General features: G+C 42.8%; 1 protein-coding gene across 1 annotated transcript; it reads left to right on the top strand.

Moving 5' to 3' along the window:
• The first annotated feature begins 4,825 nt into the window (after positions 1–4,825).
• LOC122934812 (gastrula zinc finger protein XlCGF26.1-like) lies at positions 4,826–15,008 on the top strand. The gene is made up of 2 exons (XM_044290513.1): positions 4,826–4,944; positions 12,791–15,008. The coding sequence occupies exons 1-2, from the start codon at positions 4,860–4,862 to the stop codon at positions 13,939–13,941; spliced, it is 1,236 nt and encodes a 411-aa protein (XP_044146448.1). The 5' UTR covers positions 4,826–4,859; the 3' UTR covers positions 13,942–15,008.
• The last annotated feature ends 9,275 nt before the right edge of the window (positions 15,009–24,283 follow it).

Below are 24,283 nucleotides of genomic sequence, written 5' to 3' on the forward strand. Positions count from 1 at the left end.
TGGGCTCAGAGTTAGAGAACGCTGGACTCATCTCTCAAGCATGGAGGAGACAGGACTCATCTAAGGTTCATTTACATATATAAAATCATTTTTTTCCCACAATAAAAGCACACAGAGCTATGGGGACTGGGTATTGCCTATGTGCTAGCGGCCATCTAGCAGCGCAGTGACAGGTTCCCTTTAAGACAGTTTCATAAATCTGCACAAAAGAAAACAAAGGAACAAAGCCTGGAGTGTATGGGCTCCTAGTGGCTGTAGGTCCTTTGATGATGTCACAGTCATGTGATCAGTTACATGGAAGAGATGTAAATGCTAGTGGTTGAAGGACCTTTGATGATGTCACAGTCATGTGATCAGTTACATGGAAGAGATGTAAATGCTAGTGGTTGAAGGACCTTTGATGGTGTCACAGTCATGTGATCAGTTACATAACACGTGACCCTTACAGGTCTGTACTTTACATGTGTATTCAGACGAAGAGAGAAGACTGAGGAATTACACATAGGATTGTATGGCAAAGGGGCTGCAGGGATGTTTTACATGGGACTATATATCGGGGGGGGGGGGGGGGTCTTCTGGGATGTTTTTACATGGGACTGTATGTTGGAGGGGTGAGGCTTTTAGATCCCCTAGTCTACAGAGTCAGTGATGGGAATTCCAGCTGTAGTTAGTGAGTCGGATCATTAGATTCATCTCAGCAACAAGATCCGACTCTTCCCGCTCCCAAACATCTATTTATTTAATACTAGGCAGTCGTCCCTTCCCTCCCCGTGTACGGTGTGTGTATTATGTATATATTGTATATTGTGTGTGTGTATCATGTATTTAGTGTGTATTATGTATGTATTATGTTTGTGTGAGTATTATGTATATATTGTGTATTGTGTGTGTGTGTGTGTATCATGTATTTAGTGTGTATTATGTGTGTATATTATGTATATAATGTGTGTGTATCATGTATTTAGTGTGTATTATGTGTGTATATTATGTATATATTATGTGTGTGTATCATGTATTTAGTGTGTATTACGTATATATTATGTATGTATTTAGAGTGTATTATGTATATATTGTGTATTGTGTGTCGGTGCAGACTGTTTACATGTAAAGCAGCCATGGTCTATTCTCCTCAATCACTTTTTTTTCTTGGTCAATGTAGATTTCTTTTTTAATAATTTTATAAACATTTTATAGTAGGAAAAAATATTTTTTTTTTTTTTTTTTTTTATTAAATTCAAGTTTTTTTTCCCTGGTAATCATACCCTAAAATATTCCATTCATTTTGTTATATTAAGGCTACTTTCACACTTGCGGCAGAGTGATCGGCAAGCAGTTCCGGCAATCTGCATGCAAACGGACAGCATTTGTAGACGGATCCATCTTACAAATGCATTGCAAGAACGGATCCATCTCTCCGTTTGTCATCTTGATAAAAACGGATCCGTTATATATATATTTTTTTATTTTACCGGTCTGCGCATGCACAGTCCGGAAGAACGGATCCGGCATTGCGGTATTTCAATACATTTCAATGTAAATTAATGCCGGCATTCTGATCCGGAATTTGGGACGGAGATAATAACGCAGCATGCTGCGGTATTTCCTCTGTCCAAAACGCCGTTCAGTGACTGAACTGAAGACATCCTGATGCATCCTGAACGGATTGCTCTCCATTCAGAAGGCATTAGGATAAAACTGATCAGTTCTTTTCCGGATTTGAGCCCCTAGGACGGAACTCAGAGCAGGAAAATAAAAACGCTAGTGTGAAAGTACCCTTACACGTCTATTATAAGGTAATTCAGTCAGAACAAGGACTGTGACAGTGATTGCAGGTCTTTTGGGGGGGGGGAATTTTATGTGTATTTTTTGCATAATTCAAATTTAGTTTTTACTCATTTTTATAGGTCAGCACTTCAAATATTAAATATTATAATAATAATAATCTTTATTTCTATAGCGCCACCATATCTTGCAGCACTTTACAATTCAGAGGGTTTAGGATAAAACAAAAAACATCACAACGTAACTGGCTGATATACAACTGATACACTGGGTGTGAGGGTCCTGAATGCAAGAGCTTACAATCTATGAGGAAATGGGGGTGACACAAAAGGTAGTTGATTGTGATATGTAGCAGCAGTCAATCCATTATTGTACTAAAAGCAGTGATGTAGGCCGATCTGCATGTTCTAGTGCTTCGGGTGTTGGACTGTCAGAAGTTCGAGTTCGGATCTGAGGAGCTGGGGGGGGGGGGGGGAGGAGGGGGTATCATTCATTTATTTTATTTTTCATACTTTTCCCAACACCAAGTTAAAGGGAATCAGCCTAGGTACAGTGATTAGTGTTAAAGGGAACCTGTCACCTGGATTTTGTGTATGAAGCTGAGGACATGGGTTGCTAGATGGCCGCTAGCACATCTGCAATACCCAGTCCCCATAGCTCTATGTGCTTTTACTGTGTAAAAAAAACTATTTGATACATATGCAAATTAACCTGAGATGAGTCCTGTCCCTGACTCATCTCACATACAGGGTAATTTGCATATGTTTCAAATCGTTTTTTTTACACAATAAAAGCACACAGAGCTATGGGGACTGGGTATTGCGTATGTGCTAGCGGCCATCTAGCAACCCATGTCCTCAGCTCTATACACAAAATCCTGGTGACAGGTTCCCTTTAAAGCGAATCCACGTTGACGAATTGGACTTCAAACTGAATTTCCGGAAAAATTTGATTGGCCACAAAACCGAATTTCCTCGTGCTTCATGGTAACAAATCAATTTTCCCTGAAACGGCAGTAAAAAATTTTAAAAATTATACTCTCCTCATCCATTTGAGCGTAAAGAGGCTGCCACAGCCATCTTAGGCTACTTTCACACTAGCGTTCGGGCGGATCCGTTCTGAACGGATCCGCTCATATTAATGCAGACGGAGGCTCCGTTCAGTACGGATCCGTCTGCATTAATAACTTTAAAAAAATTCGCAAGTGCGCAAGTGCGAAAGTAGCCTGCGCGGATCCGTTCAGACTTTCAATGTAAAGTCAATGGGGGACGGATCCGCTTGAAGATTGAGCCACATTGTGGCATCTTCAAACGGATCCGTCCCCATTGACTTACATTGAAAGTCTGGACGGATCCGCACGGATCCGCACGCCTCCGAACGGCCAGGCGGACACCCGAACGCTGCAAGCAGCGTTCAGCTGTCCGCCTGTCCGTGCGGAGGCGAGCGGAGCGGAGGCTGAACGCCGCCAGACTGATGCAGTCTGAGCGGATCCGCCTCCATTCAGACTGCATCAGGGCTGGACGGCTGCGTTCGGGTCCGCTCGTGAGCTCCTTCAAACGGAGCTCACGAACGGAAACCCGAACGCTAGTGTGAAAGTAGCCTTACTTGAAGATCCTTCACGAAATCTCGTGCTCAGTGATATATGATGTCACCACACCGGGCAGAGTGATGTCATCACGCAAGATCTTCAAGTAAAATGCCTGTGGCGGCATCCTCACGCTTAAATGAATGTTGGAATCTGAGGTAGGGCTGCAGCTAACGATTATTTTAGCAATCGAGTATTCTACTGATTATTTTTACGATTAATCGAGTACTCTAATAAACAAAATTAACTAATAGACTGTTTTCCTTTTAAAGAACTCATCAGACCCCCTGCCATCAGTTCCCAACACCCTTTGTTCCCCCAAGTGCCATCAGCCCCGTTCCCCCCAGTGCCATCAGCTTCACTATCCCTCAGTGCCATCAGCTCCACTATCCCCTGTGCCACCAGCTTCGTTCCCCCAGTGCCTTCAGCTCTCCCCCACCCCAGTGCCTTCAGCTCCACTCCCCCAGTGCCATCAGCTCCACTATCCCCCAGTGCCATCAGCTCCACTATTCCCCAGTGCCATCAGCTTCCCTCCCCCTGTGCCACCAGCTTCGTTCCCCCAGTGCCTTCAGCTCTCCCCCACCCCAGTGCCTTCAGCTCCACTCCCCCAGTGCCATCAGCTCTCTCCCATCCCAGTGCCATCTTGGTAGACTCAGTAACTTCCATCTCACAAGAGGAACTTAGCAGAGAATTCAGAGGGGATATTAGAGATGGGTGAGAGGAGAAAAAGAGCTGATGTGGAGAAAGGCATTTTTCTCTGATAACATATATTACAAAGTTTATTATATTCGGCTGTCCTATTGAACTACACATGGTTGTGTGAAAAGTTAGTGACCATTTAAGATTGTGTACTACTGGAGCGCTTTCTTCCCGAGACTATTAACTTCATGTAAGATGTTCTTCCAGATGTAATTTTGCTCACAATCCTTCTTGTGTTTCTCTCGGGTTTCTTAGGTACAGGACTCTCTTCTTATGATAGACCATGGTCCTTTCCTTTAATGACCCACCAGGGATGAAGAAGGACAGAGACCATATGGCTGCAAGGATATTAGACCTCACCCTGGAGATCATCTCCTTGATAACTGGAGAGGTGAGAGTCTCACATGACATCATTCTTATCTCTAGTAATAAACCAGGGAAATGACTGGAAAGGAGAAGGATTCTTAGAATCTCTGTAGTGATCGGCGTCTCCCCGTACACAGGATTACACAGTAGTGAAGAGGTCGTCTGGTGAGTGTGTGACACCCCGTGTGTCAGGAGGATGGAGCAGGACCCAGAGCCCCATCACCGAGCCTCCACCTCATTCCCTGATACATGAGCAGAAGATCCTAGAACTTACCACCAGGATCACTGAGCTGCTGAGCGGAGAGGTGAGCGCTGCTGGGAATGCTGGGACATTATACAATAACGCCAAGGGAGGGGTCTGGTAATGACTGTGTCCTTGTGTTGTCAGGTTCCTATAAGGTGTCAGGATGTCGCTGTCTATTTCTCTATGGAGGAGTGGAAGTATTTAGAAGGACACAAGGATCTGTACAAGGATGTCTTGATGGAGAATCACCAGTCCCTCACATCACCGGGTAAGAGGAGACCTTCCATGACTGTAGAGGAGAGAACAGTTTTTTCAGAGTCAGATTCCCCCATCATCTGATCATCACATATAGACAATGTATTCAGTCACTGTGTGTATTTCCTGTAGGATAATGAAGAGGGTCCTGCACCCGGAGAACATAATAAACCTTCAGGCTTTATGATATATCCACATAAGATCCAACACAGATATGATCACTTACTTGTTTCAGGCCCTCAGTCACAGCCTATCCATACGTACTGCATGTAATATTATAAAACAAACCCAAAGGACCACATATTGTACATAAGTATATAGAGATACCACCCTGAGCTGTCTGACCTCTACAATGAAATAAACACAGATGTGTACTCTATGGATGAGATGACAATATATTCACATATGAGAACTTACAGGTGAAACTTAAAAAATGTGAATATTCTGCAAAAGTCCAATTATTACAGTAATGCAACTTAAAAGGTATTGCATTAATGCATCTTAAAATTTGAATATTGTGAAAAGGTTCAATATTCGAGGCTCAAAGTGTCACACACTAGTCAGCTAATAAATCCATACCTCCTGAGCAAAGGGGACCTGAAATTGTGACTTTGGAATATCTCGCTTTGCCTGTAAGGAGTCTCATGTGTTAGTTTCACCTTTTAAGTTGCATTACTGAAATAAATGAACTTTGCACAATATTCTAATTATTCGAGTTTCACCTGTAGATGTACACACACGTTGAACAGACATCATATAAATACATAAGGGGTCATTCATTATAGCTCTGTGGCATTTTTCGGTGTATAAAAGTTTTGTTGCAAGTGCCAGTCTGAAAAATGTTTTGACTTTTTAGCTTTTTCTGACACTCTTGCTATTTTTCAGTGGGCGAGAGGTAGAGGCAGCGGGTGGGACCTCTACAGGCCGAATGATACAACATTATGCGCACTAGAAAACTGGCACAAATTACGCCAGAAATCTACTCCAGCATCTGGTTAGAAGAGTTTTTTTTTTTTTTACTTCTGGCACATGAACAGCACAGAAAGTACAAATGTATTAAAAGGTGTGCACCTCTTAATAAATTGGTCAAATCTTTCTCCAGCGAGGTGTGAACTAAGACTTCCATGTGAAATGCTGGCCTTTGATAACTGACCCCCATAATATATCAGTGAGGAGTGAATAGATAATTTTGGATCTGTAGACCCCTTCACATGTTGTGGAGTTCATTCTTTCGAAACCCTGAATTAAAAAAGACAATTTGTGTAAAATGTGCAGATACTGCAGTAATATTTTTTTCCTTTCGTATTCAAGACATGAGATGTCGTCTTATATGTACAGTGCATTCAGAAAGTGTTCAGACCCGTTGACTTTTTTTTACTTTTTGTTATATTATCCCATCAATCTGCACTCAATACCCCATAACGCAAAAGAAAACAGAATTTTAAAAATGTTTGAAAATGTACTTGTAAAGAGAAAGAACTACAATTTATCCTGGAAATAAGTATTCAGCTCCTTTGCTGTGACACTTGACATTTTAGTTCTGGGGCCTGCCATTTCTCTTAATCGTCTTGGAAATGTTTCTACACTGGAGTAACCTGTGGTAAATGCAGTTGATTGGACATGATTTGGAAATACCCGTCCGTGTCTGTATAAGATCTCACAGCTGACACTGCATATCAGAGCAAAAACCAAGCCATGAAGAGAAAAGAACTGCCAGTAGAGCTCAGAGACAGGATTGTGTGGAGGCACAGATCTGGACAAGGGGCCAAAAACAATTCTGCTGCTCTGAAAGTCCTCAAGAGCACAGAGGCCTCCATAATTCTTAAATGGAAGAAGTTTGGAACAACCAGGACTCTTCCTAGAGCTGCCACCAAACTAAGTAATTGGGGGAGAGGGGCCTTTGTAAGAGAGATGACCAAGAACCAAATGGTCACTGTGGCTAAGCTCCAGAGATTCTGTGTGCAGATGGGAGAAACTTCCAGATTCTCAAGGTCAACCAATACTTCAGAATCCCACCAATCTGGGTTTTATAGCAGAGAGGCTAGAAAGAAGCCATTCATTGGTAAAAGACACATGAAAGCTGCCTGGAGTTTGCAAAAAAAAAAAACACACAAAAAAAACTAACGTGTGTCGGGCTTGCCTGTGCTGCGGACTGCAAATTGTGATCCGCAATGCATAGGCACTGACCGTGTGCCAGCCGTCTGCAGACGCAGACCCATTCACTTGATTTTTATGCTGGAATGCAATGTTTTCCTGTCTCCAAACGCTTCTCATTTAAACCAGAAAGTCCTATTTTGATCTCATCCAGAAAACATTATTCCAATAGCCTTCTGGCTTGTCCAGGTGATCTTTAGCGAACTGCAGACGGGCTGCAGTATTCTTTTTAGAGAGCAGCATCTTTCTCCTTGCAATCTTGCCATGGTGGACTCATGAACATTAACATTAGCTAATGTGAGAAAGGCCTTTAGTTGCTTAGAGGTTACCTTGGGGTCCTTTGTGACCTCTCTGACTATTACAATCCTTGCTGTTGGTGTGATCTTTGTTGGTTGACCACTCCTGGGAGGGTAATTATAGTCTTGAATTACCTCTATTTGTACATAGTCTGTCTGACTGTGGAGTCCAAACTCTTTATATACGGTTTTGTAACCTTTTCCAGCCTGATAAGCATCAAAAATTCTTCCTAGGTCCTCAGAAATGTTGTTTGTTTGTGTCATGATACACTTCCACAAACATGTATTGTCAAGATAAGACTTTGATTGATCCCTGTTCTTTAAATAAAACAAGTCGAGTTCCGGTTCCGGCACACGCATGTAAGGCAGGGAAGAAGTAGTGCTCCATGACTCTGGACTTAATACCGGGGAAACTCAACAACTTTCCTGCGATTTATCCCCAAAATTTACCCTCCGCAGTATTGCGAAATATAGAGAGACAGCAGACAAACACGTGGCAAAACAGGGCTCTAAGAGTCACCAGATCTTCCTTGCAACCACCACAGTGACAACCAGACCCGGTCACAAGTGGAAAAGAGGATGATGATCTGAAGCACATACCAGGGTGTCACGGAAGGTGTACGGGAAACAAGACAATACAAAATGAATATGAGACTCACTGGATCTAAAACTAAGGAACATAAAGGGAGACCCCTGCATAAGACCTGGCACTCTCCCTGACTGCTCAGCCTATGCGAACACCCCAATGGTGGATGATCGCATATCCTCGTACCTCGACTATATAACACCTGAACACCCTACAATAGTGAGGGGACACGACCACCGGCTCCCTACACTAGACACGGAGGAAGTCAGGGTCACCTGGGATCCAGCAAACAGATAATCACAAATGAATGTACAACACTTATCTTGTAGAAGACTGGAAAATAGGATCAGCATGCGCACACACTCCAGGAAGTTGTATAAGCCGCACACTAATGCATTATGGGGAGGAATTTAAAGGGATGCAATCAGTCCAACTACAAGACAGCTGAGAGAGGCTAACGAGATGAGGAACTACAACAAAGAAAACTCAAGGAGGAGGTTCTGAAAGGCATCTGTCAGAGCTTCTCAGATGTCTGGTTGTAACACAGGGTTGACGATACCTTGCCAGACACTGGTAGTAGAGGTGGCCAAGCTTCTGCTGCTGGACATTAAAGCAACTCTGGAAGCGACGGTATTGGTATTGCAGCAGCTACAGAGGTTGTGCAGTATTTCTCCCAGATCCTGGAACTGGAACAGAGAATCAGCCTTGTAGAGGATGAGCTGGAAGGGCTCAAACACGGGTCCGGGAGATGATTTGCACAAATCAAACTGAGAGATAAGGTTGCGAACCTTGAAAACCGTTCCAGGAGGAACAATCTGAAGATTGTGGGACTACCCGAATCGATTCCCCCTGGGCAATTTGCCCAAATATGCTCCGTGGAGATCGGAGGACCATTTATAGTAGAAACAGCCCAGGGAGAGACAAGAATTCTCTGATGGACCTAAAATACCCCTAATGTGTTCGCCAGGGAGGATTACCACCGTAAGGGGGGATGGTGCATCCCCCAGAGGAAGATACACGCCCGACAGAACCCGAAAAAAGTCCCATGGATCCCTGTCTACCCAGCAAAGACCAGAGGACTGCCTCAGACTGAAGAGGAAGGAGAACTGGGCCTACATCAGTGAGAGTATTAATACACTAATTTTTCGAGCTATCTTGGCGATTGGTGTTGAGAAGGCTTTCAATAATGTCAACTGGAGGTGGCTGGGAGAAGTCATACAAGGGATGGGGATTCGGGGGGCCTTTAGATCTTTCTTGAGAGCAATCTATACACAACCCCAAGCAAGGGTTAGCCTGCCAGGTTTCCTATCTGGTCCGATCAATCTTCAGAAGGGAACAAGGGAGGGGTGTCCCGTCTTTCCCCTCTTCTTCAATATTGCCTTGGAGCCTTTGGCCCAATACTTAATTCAATCAGACATATATGAGGGTGTAAGGGTGGGGAAGAAGGAAGTGAAACTTTACTGCTTTGCAGATGATCTTCTACTGTTCTTACACTCCACCGACCGACACTTGGAGAGAGTGCTAAATGCTTTCTGGTACTTTGGCGCTATCACAGGGTATAAGATTAACATCAATAAAAGCCAGCTATTATTCCTACAAGGGGGTAAGCCCAAGAGCCCTTCTCAATATATGGTGGAATTAGCACCCGGTCATCTTACTTACCTGGGGATAAAAATAGGTAGGTGCTCCTCCCCTCTTTACACTTTAAACTATCCTCCGCTGTTTTGCAGGATTGAACAGAAACTGGAGAGATGGTCAAGTCTACCACTTTCCTTTCTAGGCAGGGTTCATTTATTAAAGGTGGTGAGCTTCGCTAGATTCCTATACCCAATGTAGACAATCCCTCTACTTATTCTCCATGTAGATATTAATAGGTTACAATCAGCCTTTACCTCTTTTCTATGGAAAAAGAAGAGACATTGTATAGCCTATGCAAAACATTGTATGCCTAAATGGGAGGGAGGGCTTCAGCAGCCTAACATTAGTAATTATCATCTGGCCGCTTCGTTCAGGCACATACAGGATTGGATATGGGATACATCTCACTTCTCAACCCTATCTCTAGAACAGGCATTGGTAGCCCCCAGTATCCTGGCTTCTATTAAACATAGGGTACTTACACCCGTGGCTTCCTGGAAAGCTATATGCAAAATATACAAGCTTCCTATATATCTCTCTCCATATATGCCTTTATGGTCTCTCCCCACTTTTCCACAGGGAAGACAGAACAAACTGTTTAAGGAATGGAGAGAGCTGGGAATTAAGACATTAAAGGATCTGCTATCAGCGCTGAGAATTTCAGTCTGAATACCAGCTGAAAACATCTCTTCAGCTACCATTTCTCCTTACCATATCATATTGTAAAGCACAGGCAGGGTATGTTGGGGGATCCTGAACGACTAACTTGGTGGCAATGAGTTAGCCTCCAAAATGAGGGAAGGTATGGACAAGATAAGACTGGTGGTTAGCAGTGACCAGTGGAAGGAGATGCATTTCCATATTATGCACAATGCCACATCTCCTTCGATATCTCATATATGGATGCACCTGCCCATAACCTTAGATGGTGTCCCAAGTGTAATCTACAGAAAGCAGTGTTACTTCATGGATTGTGAGAATGTCCCAACTTACACTCTGTATGACTTCAGGTTCTCCAGTATAACAAAGAACTCTGGGGTACAGAAGTACGACCTACCCCACAACAGTGCATCTTTCACTATATCTCTAGGGATCAAGAAGCTGACACATCAAACATAGTTGCAACAAAGGGAGTTCATCTGGTTTTATTATCAATTAAAAAGTGCATATTGAGACATTGGTTATAATCCTCTGTCCCGACCATGGAAGAGGTCTTGGGCACTATGATGTACCTCCTTTAAATGGACAGGTTAGGTACAGAAAGACCTAAGGAAAAAGCCAAGGAAAGATTCTTCTCCAAGTGGAGGAAGTTCGTGGACCACTCATTGACTGATACGGAGGTAGGGAATCTGATGGACCACTTCAAACACACTGCATGGTATTTGTAGGCTCAGTTAAGGGGAAAGTAGGTTAGATTGGTTCTAGCAGTGTAAGGGATCCTCCCTGGGGACCAAGAATCATACCTGACAAAGGCATAAGGAACCTTGTTAAAGGGGTATTCCCATCAAATACAATGGAGGCATATTCCCCCATTGTCTGATAGGTGGGGGTCCCACCTCTGAACCTGCATCTACAACGAGAACGAAGCGGGGAGAGCTGTGGCTGGAGGACCGTCCACCACCAAGCGCTGCTCCCCACTGCTCCAATAGAAGTGAATGGGAGTGCACCCCTGCTCCCATTAATTTCTATGGGGCAGACCGAAATAGCCGAGCCAGCGCTCAGCTATTTTCGGCGGCCCCATAGAAATGAATGGAGGGTGGCTGCTCATGCGCAGTGCGCCCTCCGTTAATTTCCCTGCTCCGTTATTCTCCTAGCGATATGCCTCCATTGTCTGAGATGGCAAAACCCCTTTAACTTTGGACAAGTTGAGTTGGGGGGGGGTAAATAGAAAATGGAGATAAAGGAGATTTTTATATACAAGAGATCACTCTAAAATGGGTACTTTGTCTAGTATAAAATGCCCATGAGGATTTAAAGACAACGTATTGCATGGTATCTCAGCTACATGTCTCCCTAGTTAAAAGGGAAGTATACCATGATGTATGACCTGTATTATCTATGTATGATATCATCTCCTGATCTCAATAAAAAAGTGTTTAAACTCCCCCCCCCCCAAAAAAAAAAAAAAGGTCGCTGCTCTCACCTGATTGTCACCCATTGATTGAAAACACTGGACTCCAATTTCCCCTTCAAATTATCTGCTAATCCTATAGGTTCACATACCTTTGCCTCTCACAGACAGACCTTGAATCGAATCATGTTCCTCCAAAAATAAATGACCGTCTAAGCTTTATGGCTCATTTGTTTTAGCGGGTAATCTTTATCTACTTTTAAGACTTGAAAATCTGATGTAGTTTTAGCTCAAATGCATGCAGAATTAAAGAAAATTCTTATGGGTTTACAAACTTATAAGCAACATTCTACCTTTTTATGGACTTTCTTAATGTTTTTTTTTCAATATTGTTGTATGGTCTGGATAGAATTGTTAACTCTACAAGCGATTATATTCCGGGACCTCTGCAGAGAAAGAACTAATGAATACTATGGGGAAAATTAGTAAGCGCAAAGTCCGCTACCATAAAATCCACAAAATTCTTAAGAGGTTAATGCAAAGTTAGGAACGTCAGTGCACCAGAAACCTAAATCTACATTTACATCTGTTGGGTGGGTAGACGCCACCCACTTTTAGAAATGTGGCAAGCGTGGTGTAAAATTATTAATATTTTTGTGCATACTGTAACTGGTATTGAAACATATTCTAATTTTTTTAATTTTTTTTATAAGTGCATGTGATTTTACTCACTGAAACTGGCATTAGGGTGAGTTCACATCTGCGATAGTTATTTTTGTTCTTTTTCTCCATTAGGGGAGCAGAACAACAAAAATAACTGGATTTGGCACATAACGAATGACGTAGACAAACGTAGCTGAACAGAAGCCATTAACTACAATGGAGTCTGTTCAGTTTCCATTCAAAATACTATTTTATTACTGGACAAAAAAGTCCTGCTTTTTTTTAAATTTTTTATGTTATATGTGACTGAGGCCCCGAACAGAGCCTGTGAAAAAGCCCTTAACTGTTTTCTTCTATCTGCTATATACTTTTGTCTCAGTAAAGCTAGAATGGTTAATAAAAATATGAATCACTTTATTTGGGAAAATAAGAACATTTGTTCCATTTTCAGATGAAGACGGGATGAGCGACTCCAATGGACATCTCCATTTATCTTCATGTCATGAAGCAGAAGATAACAATACCACACAAGCTAATTCAATAGCTCCTAATGAACCCTCAGTCCTTCATGGGGGAGATCTATCCACCGATACCGCTGGTCACAAGAAACCTTCACCTGATCAATCACTGATTGGCAAACAAATAACCGGACATAACTGGGAGGAAATATTTTCACATGGGAAACGTTTTGAAAAGAAATCTAACCTTTCTTTGCATGAGACAAATCACAGAGATCAAAGGGCATTTTCATGCTTAGAATGTGGAAAATCTTTTACCAGGAAATTCATTCTAGTAGAACATCGGAGAATTCACACAGGGGAGAAGCCACATTTATGTCCACAATGTGGAAAATGTTTTGGTCGGAAATCGGATTTTGATAGACACCAGAGAACTCACACAGGAAAGAAACCATTTTCATGCTTAGAATGTGGGAAATGTTTTATTCAAAAATCGGATTTTGATAGACATCACAGAACTCACACAGGGGAGAAGCCGTTTCCATGTTCAGAATGTGGGAAGCGTTTTAGTCAGAAATCACGTCTTGTGGAACATCTAAGAACCCATACAGGAGAGAAGCCATTTTCATGTTCCGAATGTGGAACATGTTTTACTCATAAATCCGCTCTGCTTCATCATCAGAGAACTCACAAAACAGATAAGACGTTTCTATGCTCAGAATGTGGAGCATGTTTTGTCAATAACACAAATCATCAGATTTCACAATGCAGGGCATGTTTTAGTCAAACTCACACAGAAGAGAAACCATTTTCATGTTCTGAATGTGATAAGTGTTTTAGGCGGAAATCCTCTCTGGTGGAACATCTAAGAATTCACACAGGAGTGAAACCATTTTCATGCTCTGAATGTGGAAAAAGTTTTAGTCAAAAATTATATCTTTATAGACATCAGAGAATTCACACAGGAGTAAAACCATTTCCATGCTCAGAATGTGGGAAATGTTTTATTCAAAAATCAGATCTTGATAGACATCATAGAACTCACACAGGAGAGAAGCCATATTCATGTTCAGAATGTGGAAAATGTTTTAGTAAAAAATTATATCTTAATAGGCATCAGAGAACTCACACAGGAGAGAAATGATTTTATGTTCTGAATGTGGGAAGTGTTTTCATCAGAAATTAACACTTGGGGGCAATCTAAGATTTGAACCAGGAGAGAGGCCAGTGTGGGAAATGTTTTCACCTGAAATTGGTTCTTAGACACCAGAGAACTCACACAGGAGAAAACCATTGTAATGTTTAGATTGTAGGAAATATGGCAGGTGTAGAACTTCTTTGTAGTACTTGCTCCCTAACAATGCCTTCTGATGTCTACATAACATTATATTACATGAACTTTATACATCATACTATACTGTACAATACAAGAAAGAATACGAGTCGCAGGTCCCTTTATCATTAACTCATCTGTACCAGCTACATCTTACTTTTAAAGGACCCTTCATGATGACACAATCAGTTGATCAGTCACACTCATAGACCAATGGTAGATATTCTGTTTTCATAATAGTAGGAACATATCCAAGGATTAAATCAGTGGTGGTCCCCACCTATCACAAGAATGGGGTCCACGTACAATGCAGGTCCCCCAAAATGAGCTAAGCTGGAGGATGGGCATGCACACACGTCGCTCCATTTATCTCTATAGGACTTGTCAGAAATAGCCGAGCACAGTTTTTTATGCTATCTCCAGTATTGCAGTGTATGGTTAACTCCCCAATGATCAGGCCAATTTTCCCTTTTGTATTTTTGTTTTTTCTTTCTCACTTTCCAAGTTACATAACTTTTTTAATTTTTTGTTCGCTTAAGTTTTGCAGTTGTCTTTTTTATTGACACCATTTAATTTATCATATCTTCCATTTAAAAATGGGAAAATATTCTTCGTGGGGTGGAACGGAAAAAATGCAATTCTGCCAAAGGTTCTTTAGGTTTTGTTTTTATAAATTCACGGTGCACTAAAAATCACATGACGTCAAGTCAATAATTAATACAATTATGTCAACACCAAATTTGAATAGTTTTTACTATGTTGTACTACTTAAAGGGGTTGTCTCACTTCAGCAAATAGCATTTATCATGTAGAGAAAGTTAATACAAGACACTTACTAATGTATTGCGATTCTCCATATTGCTTCCTTTGCTGGCTGGATTCATTTTTCCATCATATCATACACTTCTTGTTTGCATGGTTACGACCACCCTACAATCCAGTAGCAGTGGCCGTGCTTGCCGTATCAACTCTGTCTACATGATAAATGCCATTTACTAAAGTGAGACAAACCCTTTAAAAAAAATTAAAACCTTTTACAAAATTCTTTGTATTTTCTGACAGCTATAACTTTTTTAATATCTTAGCCTACAGAACTGTTCGAGGGCTTGTTTTTTGTGGGATGAGCTGTAGTATTCAACTTTTTTTGGTTAGTGTAAGGTGACCAATAAACAGCAAATTGGGTATTTATTTATTTTTTTGCTGTTACTGTATTCACTGCACATGATACACGGACGTTTTATGACTCGGCAATACCAATTATGTAAAAAAAATTATTAGTTATTTTTATATGTAAAATTAAGAATTGGGAGTATACTGTTCCTGACTACGAGTTAGCCTGATTCCTCTAGTACTCCGCTCTGCTGTCCCTGATCTACGTGGGTCAGCAGCCTACTACTACTGGGTGGCTGGCACAGTGGATCCAGATCTACAGATCGTAACAACAGGTTTTCTTCAAAACCTGCCCTGTACTAACTGCAATCCAACGCTTCTTCAATCCTGACCATTTTTCTAGTCCCTGCCAATGAGAAACATCTCCACACAAGACATCAAGTTTTGGGTCAGACAGGGACAGGTTTAGGAAATATACTAGCTAATTAGATTTAATTCGAATTTTAATTAGAGAAGTTTAAGCTAGGAACAGGACAGGGTCAGCGTAATGTAGTGTGTGTCATTGGAATACAGCAATTTCCATCCAGTGAGGCTCTACTTGCTTGCACATCAATATTTAAAGCTACTGTACTAAATTTTTTCTTAATGTGTATTAGCCAGCTGTCAGCCCAGTTTACATAAAAAAAAAAAAAATTCACAATCACGAAAACCTTCTACAATATTAATCCTAACTGGATGATGTGTTTTTCTGCATCACAGTGTCACGAGGGTGTCAAGAACCACGCCTGACTCCGTTATACCCGGGGTCAGGAAATCGCAGCGGTTGGCTGCGCGCTCTATGTAAGATAGTGCTGTTTCCTTATGGTAGCTTTCTGGGTTTGCTTTGCAACCCTTTTTGGCTCACTCAGGGATCCGTAGCTCCTTCTCCTCAGCTGTTCCTTGTCCAGCACTCCCAACCTCCTTATATTCCCCTCTCACACTTCTCTGGTTGCCAGATATAGAGCTTCCTGCCTGGACTTCTATACTCACCCACTGGAGCTGTGTTGCTGCGTTCTCTGGTTGTTGGTCCAGAACGTTTCCCTCCGGATCCCTGTTGGACCTTTGTGGTCTGCTGTTGTCGCCCACCTGGGATTATATGTTTGTCTGTATTGTCTGTCCTCTCCCTGGTGTTTTTCCTCTTAGTGTCAGTGGTGCGGACTAGGGCTCATCTTAGGAAAAGCCAGGGTTTAGGCGCGTGATCGGCGTACGGGTGAGGAACCCGTCTAGGGACGTCAGGGCAGTCAGGTGCCAGCCGCAAGGTGAATCAGGGGTCACCACCTTTTCCTCTCTCTTGGGCAGGGCCTTCCCTTTTCCCTCCCTGTGCGTGACGCCGGTCATTACACACAGTTGCACTAGACTCTGTCCGTTTGAATTTTTTATAGACATATTGCCAAGTTTGGGTCGCAGAGTGTAATGACGCTAAAAAAAAACTAAAAAAAATTGGTGAGAAATACGCTAAAAGCAGGTTATTAACACCCAAGTTAATTATCAGAAAACATTAGTAGTAGAATTGATGTCTGTCACTTTTTGTTCAAACCACCCACTGAGGCGTCCAGTCACTAAGTATTTATTGGTCATTAACAACAGCACAAGTTTGGGAAATTAGTGAGCAGGCATATGAAATGTAGAGCAGATAACCAGTGGCACTACACCAAACCTAAAATTATCAGGATGCGACCGCCGAGGAGTGGTGCCTCACGGAGGTGCTCAGCTTGTAGCTGCAGTGAGCATATATGATAAAAGGAAGAAGAGAACAAAACGAGCGGCACTCACCGATGATAGGCAGGTAACTTTATTCCATGGCAGGAGGGGGGTGCAAGGGTTGCAGATACAGCAGCAAGTAAGCGACAGCCGTTTCGCGCGTATATGCGCTTCTTCTGGCTTTCCATCACTGAAGGGGTCACGGCACCTTATATAGTGCACAGGAAGCCGCGTCATCACAGTAATTTGCCTAATTACAAATTAATCAACACCTGGCCTCTCAAAGGTAGGGCAGGGGTTTGAATCTAGCGGGACCTCTTCAATGATGTAAGGTGCATATATAAAAATACATAAACCAATAAGAACAAATTAAAATACGAAAATACAATAAACAAGAATGGTTCATTACAAAAATACGCTCATATCAATTTTTTCATTTTGTCCCAGGGGGACCCATTAGGATCTATATGGCTTCTCTTCTCAGAAGCTCCCTTTCTCTATCACCACCTCTTTCAGTGCGGTTAACTACTTCAAGGCCAGCAAAAGTCAACACATTGGGATTTCCACTATGTGCCCTGTTCACATGCTCTATTAACCGCGGAACACTCTTTCCTGTTTTTAAGGAATTTAGGTGTTCGCGGAATCTTTCAAATAAGCAGCTAATGGTTTTTCCGATGTAGAAGCGTCTGCATCTACATAAAATTATATAAACCACAAATTTGCTGCGGCAGGTAAGGAGTGGAAAAACCCTATGTTCTATCCCTGCAACAGAGATCACTTGTAATTGGGAATTGAAGCTGCAGAAGGAACAGCTATTCCCTTTTGGTCTCTGTTCAGACAGCCATGTGAGAAGTTTTTTTTCTGAAATGGCTAGTTACCACTTGATCGCGTATAGTATGGCATCTTCTAAACGCTATCACTGGTTTCATATCTTTCAATTGTTTTAGGGAATCGTCCCTCACTAGGATACTCCAATTTTTCTTTATGACCTGTTTTATCTTATCGGCCATAGGACTGAAATTAAAGGAAAAAGCGAAGGGTGGGGGCCCTTTTATTGAGGGTTTACCCTCCCTTAGTTCTGTCTGATGTACTTTTGACACTTTTTTCATAGCTTGATTCAACAAGTCTGGGGGATACCCTCTATGTCTCAGCCTATCGCGCAGATCTTGCGCCTGTTTTTCATAACTCATTGAGGTGGTATTTATGCGCGCAAGTCTTCTGAATTTGCCATATGGCACTGATTGTTTCACTGTGCTTGGGTGATAGCTGGAGAAGTGGAGAAAGGAGTTGGCGGCGGTCGGCTTGCGAAAACCTTCCGTCACCAGCTCCCCCCCCCACCACTGATACCACTACATCCAGGAATTCGATTTTATTGCCCCCAAACTGGTAAGTAAATTGCATGTTCATGTCATTCTGTGTATTCAAGTAATTCACGAAAGCCCGGAAGTGTGCCTCGTCGCTGGACCATATGATGAATACATCATCCACGAACCTATAATAGGCATGCATGTATTTCTGAAATGGATTAAAACTCGAGTACACAAAACGATCTTCGAAGCGGGCCAGGTACAGATTGGCAAAAGTATATGCCACTGGGGTCCCCATCGCGGTACCGACTCTTTGTTTATACCAGGAATCTCCAAACATAAAGGCATTGTTTGTGAGAATTAGTTTCAGGCCTTCCGTGATAAACATCTTGAAGTCCTCACTTCTATCTGTATTCTGTAGGACTTCCATCACTGCCTCAATGCCCTTCTCCTGAGGGATCCGGGTATAGAGACTCTCCACATCGAGGGACACGAGTTGAAACTCCTCCTGCCACTGAATATCGGTCAGTGACCGGAGGAGGTCCGAAGTGTCCCTCAGATGCGAGGGTATCATCTTAACAATGGGTCTCAAAAGCCAGTCTATGTACCTGGACACCGGTTCGGTCACTGACCCAGTCCCGGAGACAATAGGTCTCCCAGGGGGCTGGGTCAGTGACTTGTGTATTTTAGGCAAAAAATACCAGGTGGGGTGTCTCGGAAAAGTCGGAAGCAGTTTCTCTCATTTTTCTCTACGTATGTATGTAGAAACCTGCGCAGGGTATTTTGGATTTTCCAAGTGGGATCCGTACACAGTTTCTCATACACTTGTCTATCATCCAATTGCCTAAGTGCTTCGAAAACATAGTAAGACTTGCTCAATATCACTATATTACCCCCCTTGTCCGCCGGCTTCACCACTAGATCCTCTCTATTTTTCAGCCACTTTAAGGCTTTTTTCTCTACATCTGTGAGATTATTTTCAGCACGGGGGTATAGCAAAGCCTTAACCTCTTCCAACACTCTTTGCTGAAAGAGGTCAATGCCGGAGCCGGCGGGCAAGGGGGGACAATAGGTGGAGCGAATGCCCCCTGTGAACGTAGAGCATTCAATATCCTGTGCCTGATCCCTCAACACAGAATCTGTCAGGGCCTCAAGGCAGGAAATTTCCTCATCGCTAAAGTTAGCAGTGATGCTGAAACCTAAAGGGCCGATACTCATGGGTCGTTCCCCTTCAAGGTGGATGGGAGGTATTTTAGGGGCTATAGGGTTCTCATATATTCTTTTTTCTGGTGGCTTTAAATAGGTCTATCTCGAATTGTACTGGATCGAACTGTTCCGTAAGACTGTAGTTGAGGCCCTTATTGAGCACCCGTTCACAGTCCCGGGGCAATTCGATCCCGGACAAATTAACCACCAGAGTCTCTTCACTGGCAGGCTCCTCCTCTATCGTTTCCAGGATACCTGTTTGCGTTTGTAACCTTGCTTCCCTATATTTTTGTTTCTTACTATTCCCTCTTCCCCTTGTAGTGCCCTGTCTAAAGGGCTCATGTCCATAGAAGAGTTGTCTGTATCATCATGGGCACTAGAGTCCGAATCTGATGTCCAATAATCACTCTTCCTTCTTTTTGGGCGTATCCTTGTCTGTTGTTTGTTACCCCAGTTGAACATTTTGCCTGCGTCGTAATCTAGCTTATCACGTAAAAACTTGTCACGTTTATTTTCTTTTATGCTACTTTGTATTATGGTCAGTTTTTTGTCCATTCGTTTCAGGAAGGCTTGCGATTGGCTGTCAGTATGGCGGGAGTGAGCAGGCAGAGTTTGCCAATCCCACCATTGAGGAAAAGTGCATATGAACCCATCCACAATTAGATAAAGAAGTGCCTGTAACAGCTTAAAAGCAGATAGCGTGTCAATGCTGATATACGAACAGCTAGACCCGAGGAGGAGACCAGTGGCAGCAGTCCCAACTCACTGCTTGTAGTGGCGAGGTGCTGCAGCAGCTTCCTATTCACTCTTGCTGTCTCACACCCAGCTGAAGAGAGGCTCTCTCGGGGAAACTAGCTACTCCTAACTGTTGCTAGATTGAAGGCATATAGTTGCCCTATTTTCTATTCTCTGTACCCTAGACATTCAGTCCCGACACGTTTCCACATCTACCAATATATCATCAGGAGCACAGATGGTCAAAAAACAATAAAAAAAAAACAATAAAGCAACTATGCACATTTGAGGCTTAATAAGGTGATTTACATTGAACTATTCCTTTGCCAATCTCAACATATGTTTCGGTTTGTTGTCCTGCTGGAACACTATGTCGTCCTTTCAATACCCATAGTACAAAGTAACTCGTCTTCTAGGATACTCACATATAGCTCAGCATTGAGACAACCATGGATCCTGGTCAAGTATCCAATGAGCTGTAACTATGGTCAAGAACATAATATATGTCCTTTAAGGCCCACTGGGTAAATGTGGTTCCTGCCCAGTCACTCCACTAACCTGGCCAGGTGATGGCAATGCAACCTCTGCGTTCTCATGCTGTGATTTCGGCGCCACCTTCCTCATCATCCTCCACCTTATCCTCAGCCTCCACTGTAGGCACAGTTCTGAGTAGTCCTCCAAAATACCACCTATGCAGAGCATGGCAGTGTCATGCTGTTCTGCACCTAGCCAGTCTGGGCGAATGGAGTCACACCGGGGAGGAACAGCTCCACGTCAGCAACCAATAAACTGAATGCTGGCTGTCTCCTCGCCAACTGAAGATTGGAACCATGGTCACCGATAACGGGAAGAACATTCTATTGGCGCTGCGTCAAGGAGGGCTGACCCTGCATGGCGCACGTCTTTAATCTGGTTAGGGGGGAACTATTAACTCTCCTTAGGGAGAGAGCGCCTTAATTAGTTTGAGGAGACTTATAGGCCATACATGCTCCTCTGGAATTCTCGGAGGTAAGGGATGCAAATTAGCTCTTAACAAGCTCTGCCTCTAATGCCACCAGCTGTAAGGCAGCTATCCTATAAGTCAATTTTCAGCTCCTAAAATAAGCCTTGAGACATGACTTGGATATTAAATAAGCCAGCACCTCATCTGCAGACAGCTGTTTCAGGGTGATTGCCCCTCATCAGTGCAGAGCAGAGAGTACTGGCTTAACTGGGTGAGAGGCCTGTCAGGGTCAAGGGGGTATTATCTCTGCTTAGGGAGAGAGCACCTTAATCAGCGTGAGGAGACTCATAGGCCATACATGCTCCTCTGGAATTCTGGGATAGAAGGGATGCAAATGAGCTCTTAACAAGCTCTGCCTTTAATGCCACCAGCTGTAAGGCAGTTATTCTATAAGTCAATGTTCAGCTCTTAAAATAAGCCTTGAGACATGACTTGGATATTAAATAAATTAATCTGGTTGTAACCCTGTTACTGAATTATTCAACCCAACTGCAAGATGTCTTGAGAATGGCCAGGAAACTGTGCATGCACTTCAATCACTCTAACTGTGCAAAACACACCCTCCTTGAGCTGCAAAGGCAGAATAGTGTTCTCCAACATCGCCTCATAGGCAACGTTTCCACACATTGGAACTCCACCCTCCACTTGTTGGACCGACTATATGAGCAAAGGAATGCCGTGAATGATTTCTTGATGATGCAAGCGGACAGGGGTACTCCCCTGTGTAACTTTGATGTTAGCCAGTGGCAGCTCATGCGTGACACCTCCCGTTTGCTCAGGCCCCTTTGAGGAGTACACTTTGTCATTCCACTCTTTCATGTCCTGGAGCAGATGCTGATAAATCTGGCAGCAGGTGGTGGCATACTTGGAGTGCACCCTGTCACCCCAGATCAACGAATCCCCTGGAATACTGGGCAGCCAAACTTGATTTTTGGTCACAACTGGCTGAGTTTACCCTGGACAAGCTTTCCTGCCTGGCCAGTAGTGTGGCATCAGAGTGGGGGGCATAGTTTACCCACCTTTCAACAGAAAATATTGAGTAATTAATATAAAGATGAATCAGATGTGGATCAGCCAGGATTTTCACACACCGGTGCCTGATTCAGACTACATCATTCTAGCAGTAATGTTCTGACTTCAGTGTGCTGCCACACCAGAAGATTGTGAAAAATGGCCCATTACTTCTGGCCACGTGCTTCAGCCACTATTCTGATGCTACTACCCGCCTGATGCCACACACCTGCTGCCTCTGCTGCCATCTTCTCCTACTGCCACCATCTTGTGCTGTTACTGTCACTGCTGTTGCCCCCCACCTCCCCACTCTGTGACTTGTTTGGCTGTTAACCCTTTCTGCTGTACAGGAAAAGAAATCATTAAAATGTAAAATCTGCAATAAAATATGAAATTTAGAAATTTCGTCTCCATTTTCCTTTAAATCTTGTGAAACATATAAAGTGTTGACCACGTTTGTAAAATCAGCTTTGAATAATTTGATGGGTGTAGTTTCTAAAATGGGTTCATTTATGGGTCATTTCTACATAAGCCCCACAAAGTGACTTCAAAACTCAATTGGTCCTAAAAAAGTAGATTTTGGAAATTTCCTTAAAAATGTGAAAATTTGCTTCTAAAAATCTAAGCCTTCTAACGTTCTAAAAAAAAATCTAATGACTCACAAAATGATGCAAACATAAAGTAGACAGATGGTGAATGTTAATAACTACTATATGAGGTATCACTATCTATCTTGAAAGCAGAGAAATTCTAATTTAGAAAATAGTGAATTTTTCCACATTTTTGTTACATTTAGATTTTTTTTTAATAAATAATGATGAAAAATATCGACTCAAATTTCCTTTTCACATAAAGTACATTGTGTCATGAGAAAACAATATCAGAAACGCTCGGATAACTGAAAGAATTACAAAGTTATTACCATATAAAGTGACACATGTCAGATTTGCAAAAATAGGCTCTGTCAGGAAGGTGAAAAATGGCTGTGTCCTGAAGGGGTTAATGTCTCTTATCCCTTTCCATTGCTCTTTTAACAGAGCGTTGCTATGTCTTCCCTGTCTTCAGCTCGGTGTAAACAGAAGACAGAGGGGCAGACCTTCATACTGCATGCCTGCATCAGTCTTCAGAGTGCGGAGGCGTGTCTCTCAGTAATCCAATCTGATTGGCTGGCAAGTAGCTGTTGGCTAAAGCAAGTGTGTATGGGAAGTGAGGGAAGGCAGTTTGGGCCTCAGAGAACTGGCAGAGGAGCCATCTTGAGAAGATCCTCATAATGCAGGGTTCAGAACAGCTGTAACTAAGGGAAAAGCTCAAGGAAAACAGTGGTATGTGAAGAATCTAAAGATTACTTTATGGGGTGCATTAATAGGAAATATACGTACGTCCTATTAGCTGTTCTGTGTTGATTTTTACAATGTTTTACTTTTTTTGGGGGGTGTATTAATATTTTTTTTAAAAAGGAAAAAAATATGTCATTGTCATTCAGCGGCGAAGTTACATTGTACTACAGCTATTTACGGGGTGTATAAACTGGTCACCCCCACAATAATATTTAGATCTCACCCCCATGCACCAATCACATCCCTATCTACCCCCCCCCCCCCACACATAGTAATCACATTTAGATTCACCATCCCCACCCCCGAAAGTAGTCAGAGAGCTTGTTCGCCATCCGCCCAGCAATCATTTTTACGCCCAACCCCCCCCCCCCCCATTCCTCCAAAGTAGTCAAAAAGCTGGCTTCCCATCATAACCGGCCTGCCCATATCCCCCAGCAATCACATTCAGGCTCCATATCCCCTCTACCTTACAAGTGGAAAGCTTGCAGTCCTCCTCCCACCCCCCAATCTAGTCCCAGTGCTTGTTCCCCCATCCTTCCCCCACCCCAGTCCATTCTCATGCCTTTCCTAATCTGGCTCAGCCCTGAGGAGCAGCAGCGAGGTTCGCCGTCAACAAGTCAGACAATACGAGTGAGGGTCCTGCTTGCCAGAGCTTACAATCTATGAGGAGATGAGGTACTGGAGAAATACTGGATGTGTTGCCC

This window comes from Bufo gargarizans, chromosome 4 (assembly GCF_014858855.1).
Source record: "Bufo gargarizans isolate SCDJY-AF-19 chromosome 4, ASM1485885v1, whole genome shotgun sequence".
NCBI classification, from domain to species: Eukaryota; Metazoa; Chordata; class Amphibia; order Anura; family Bufonidae; genus Bufo; species Bufo gargarizans.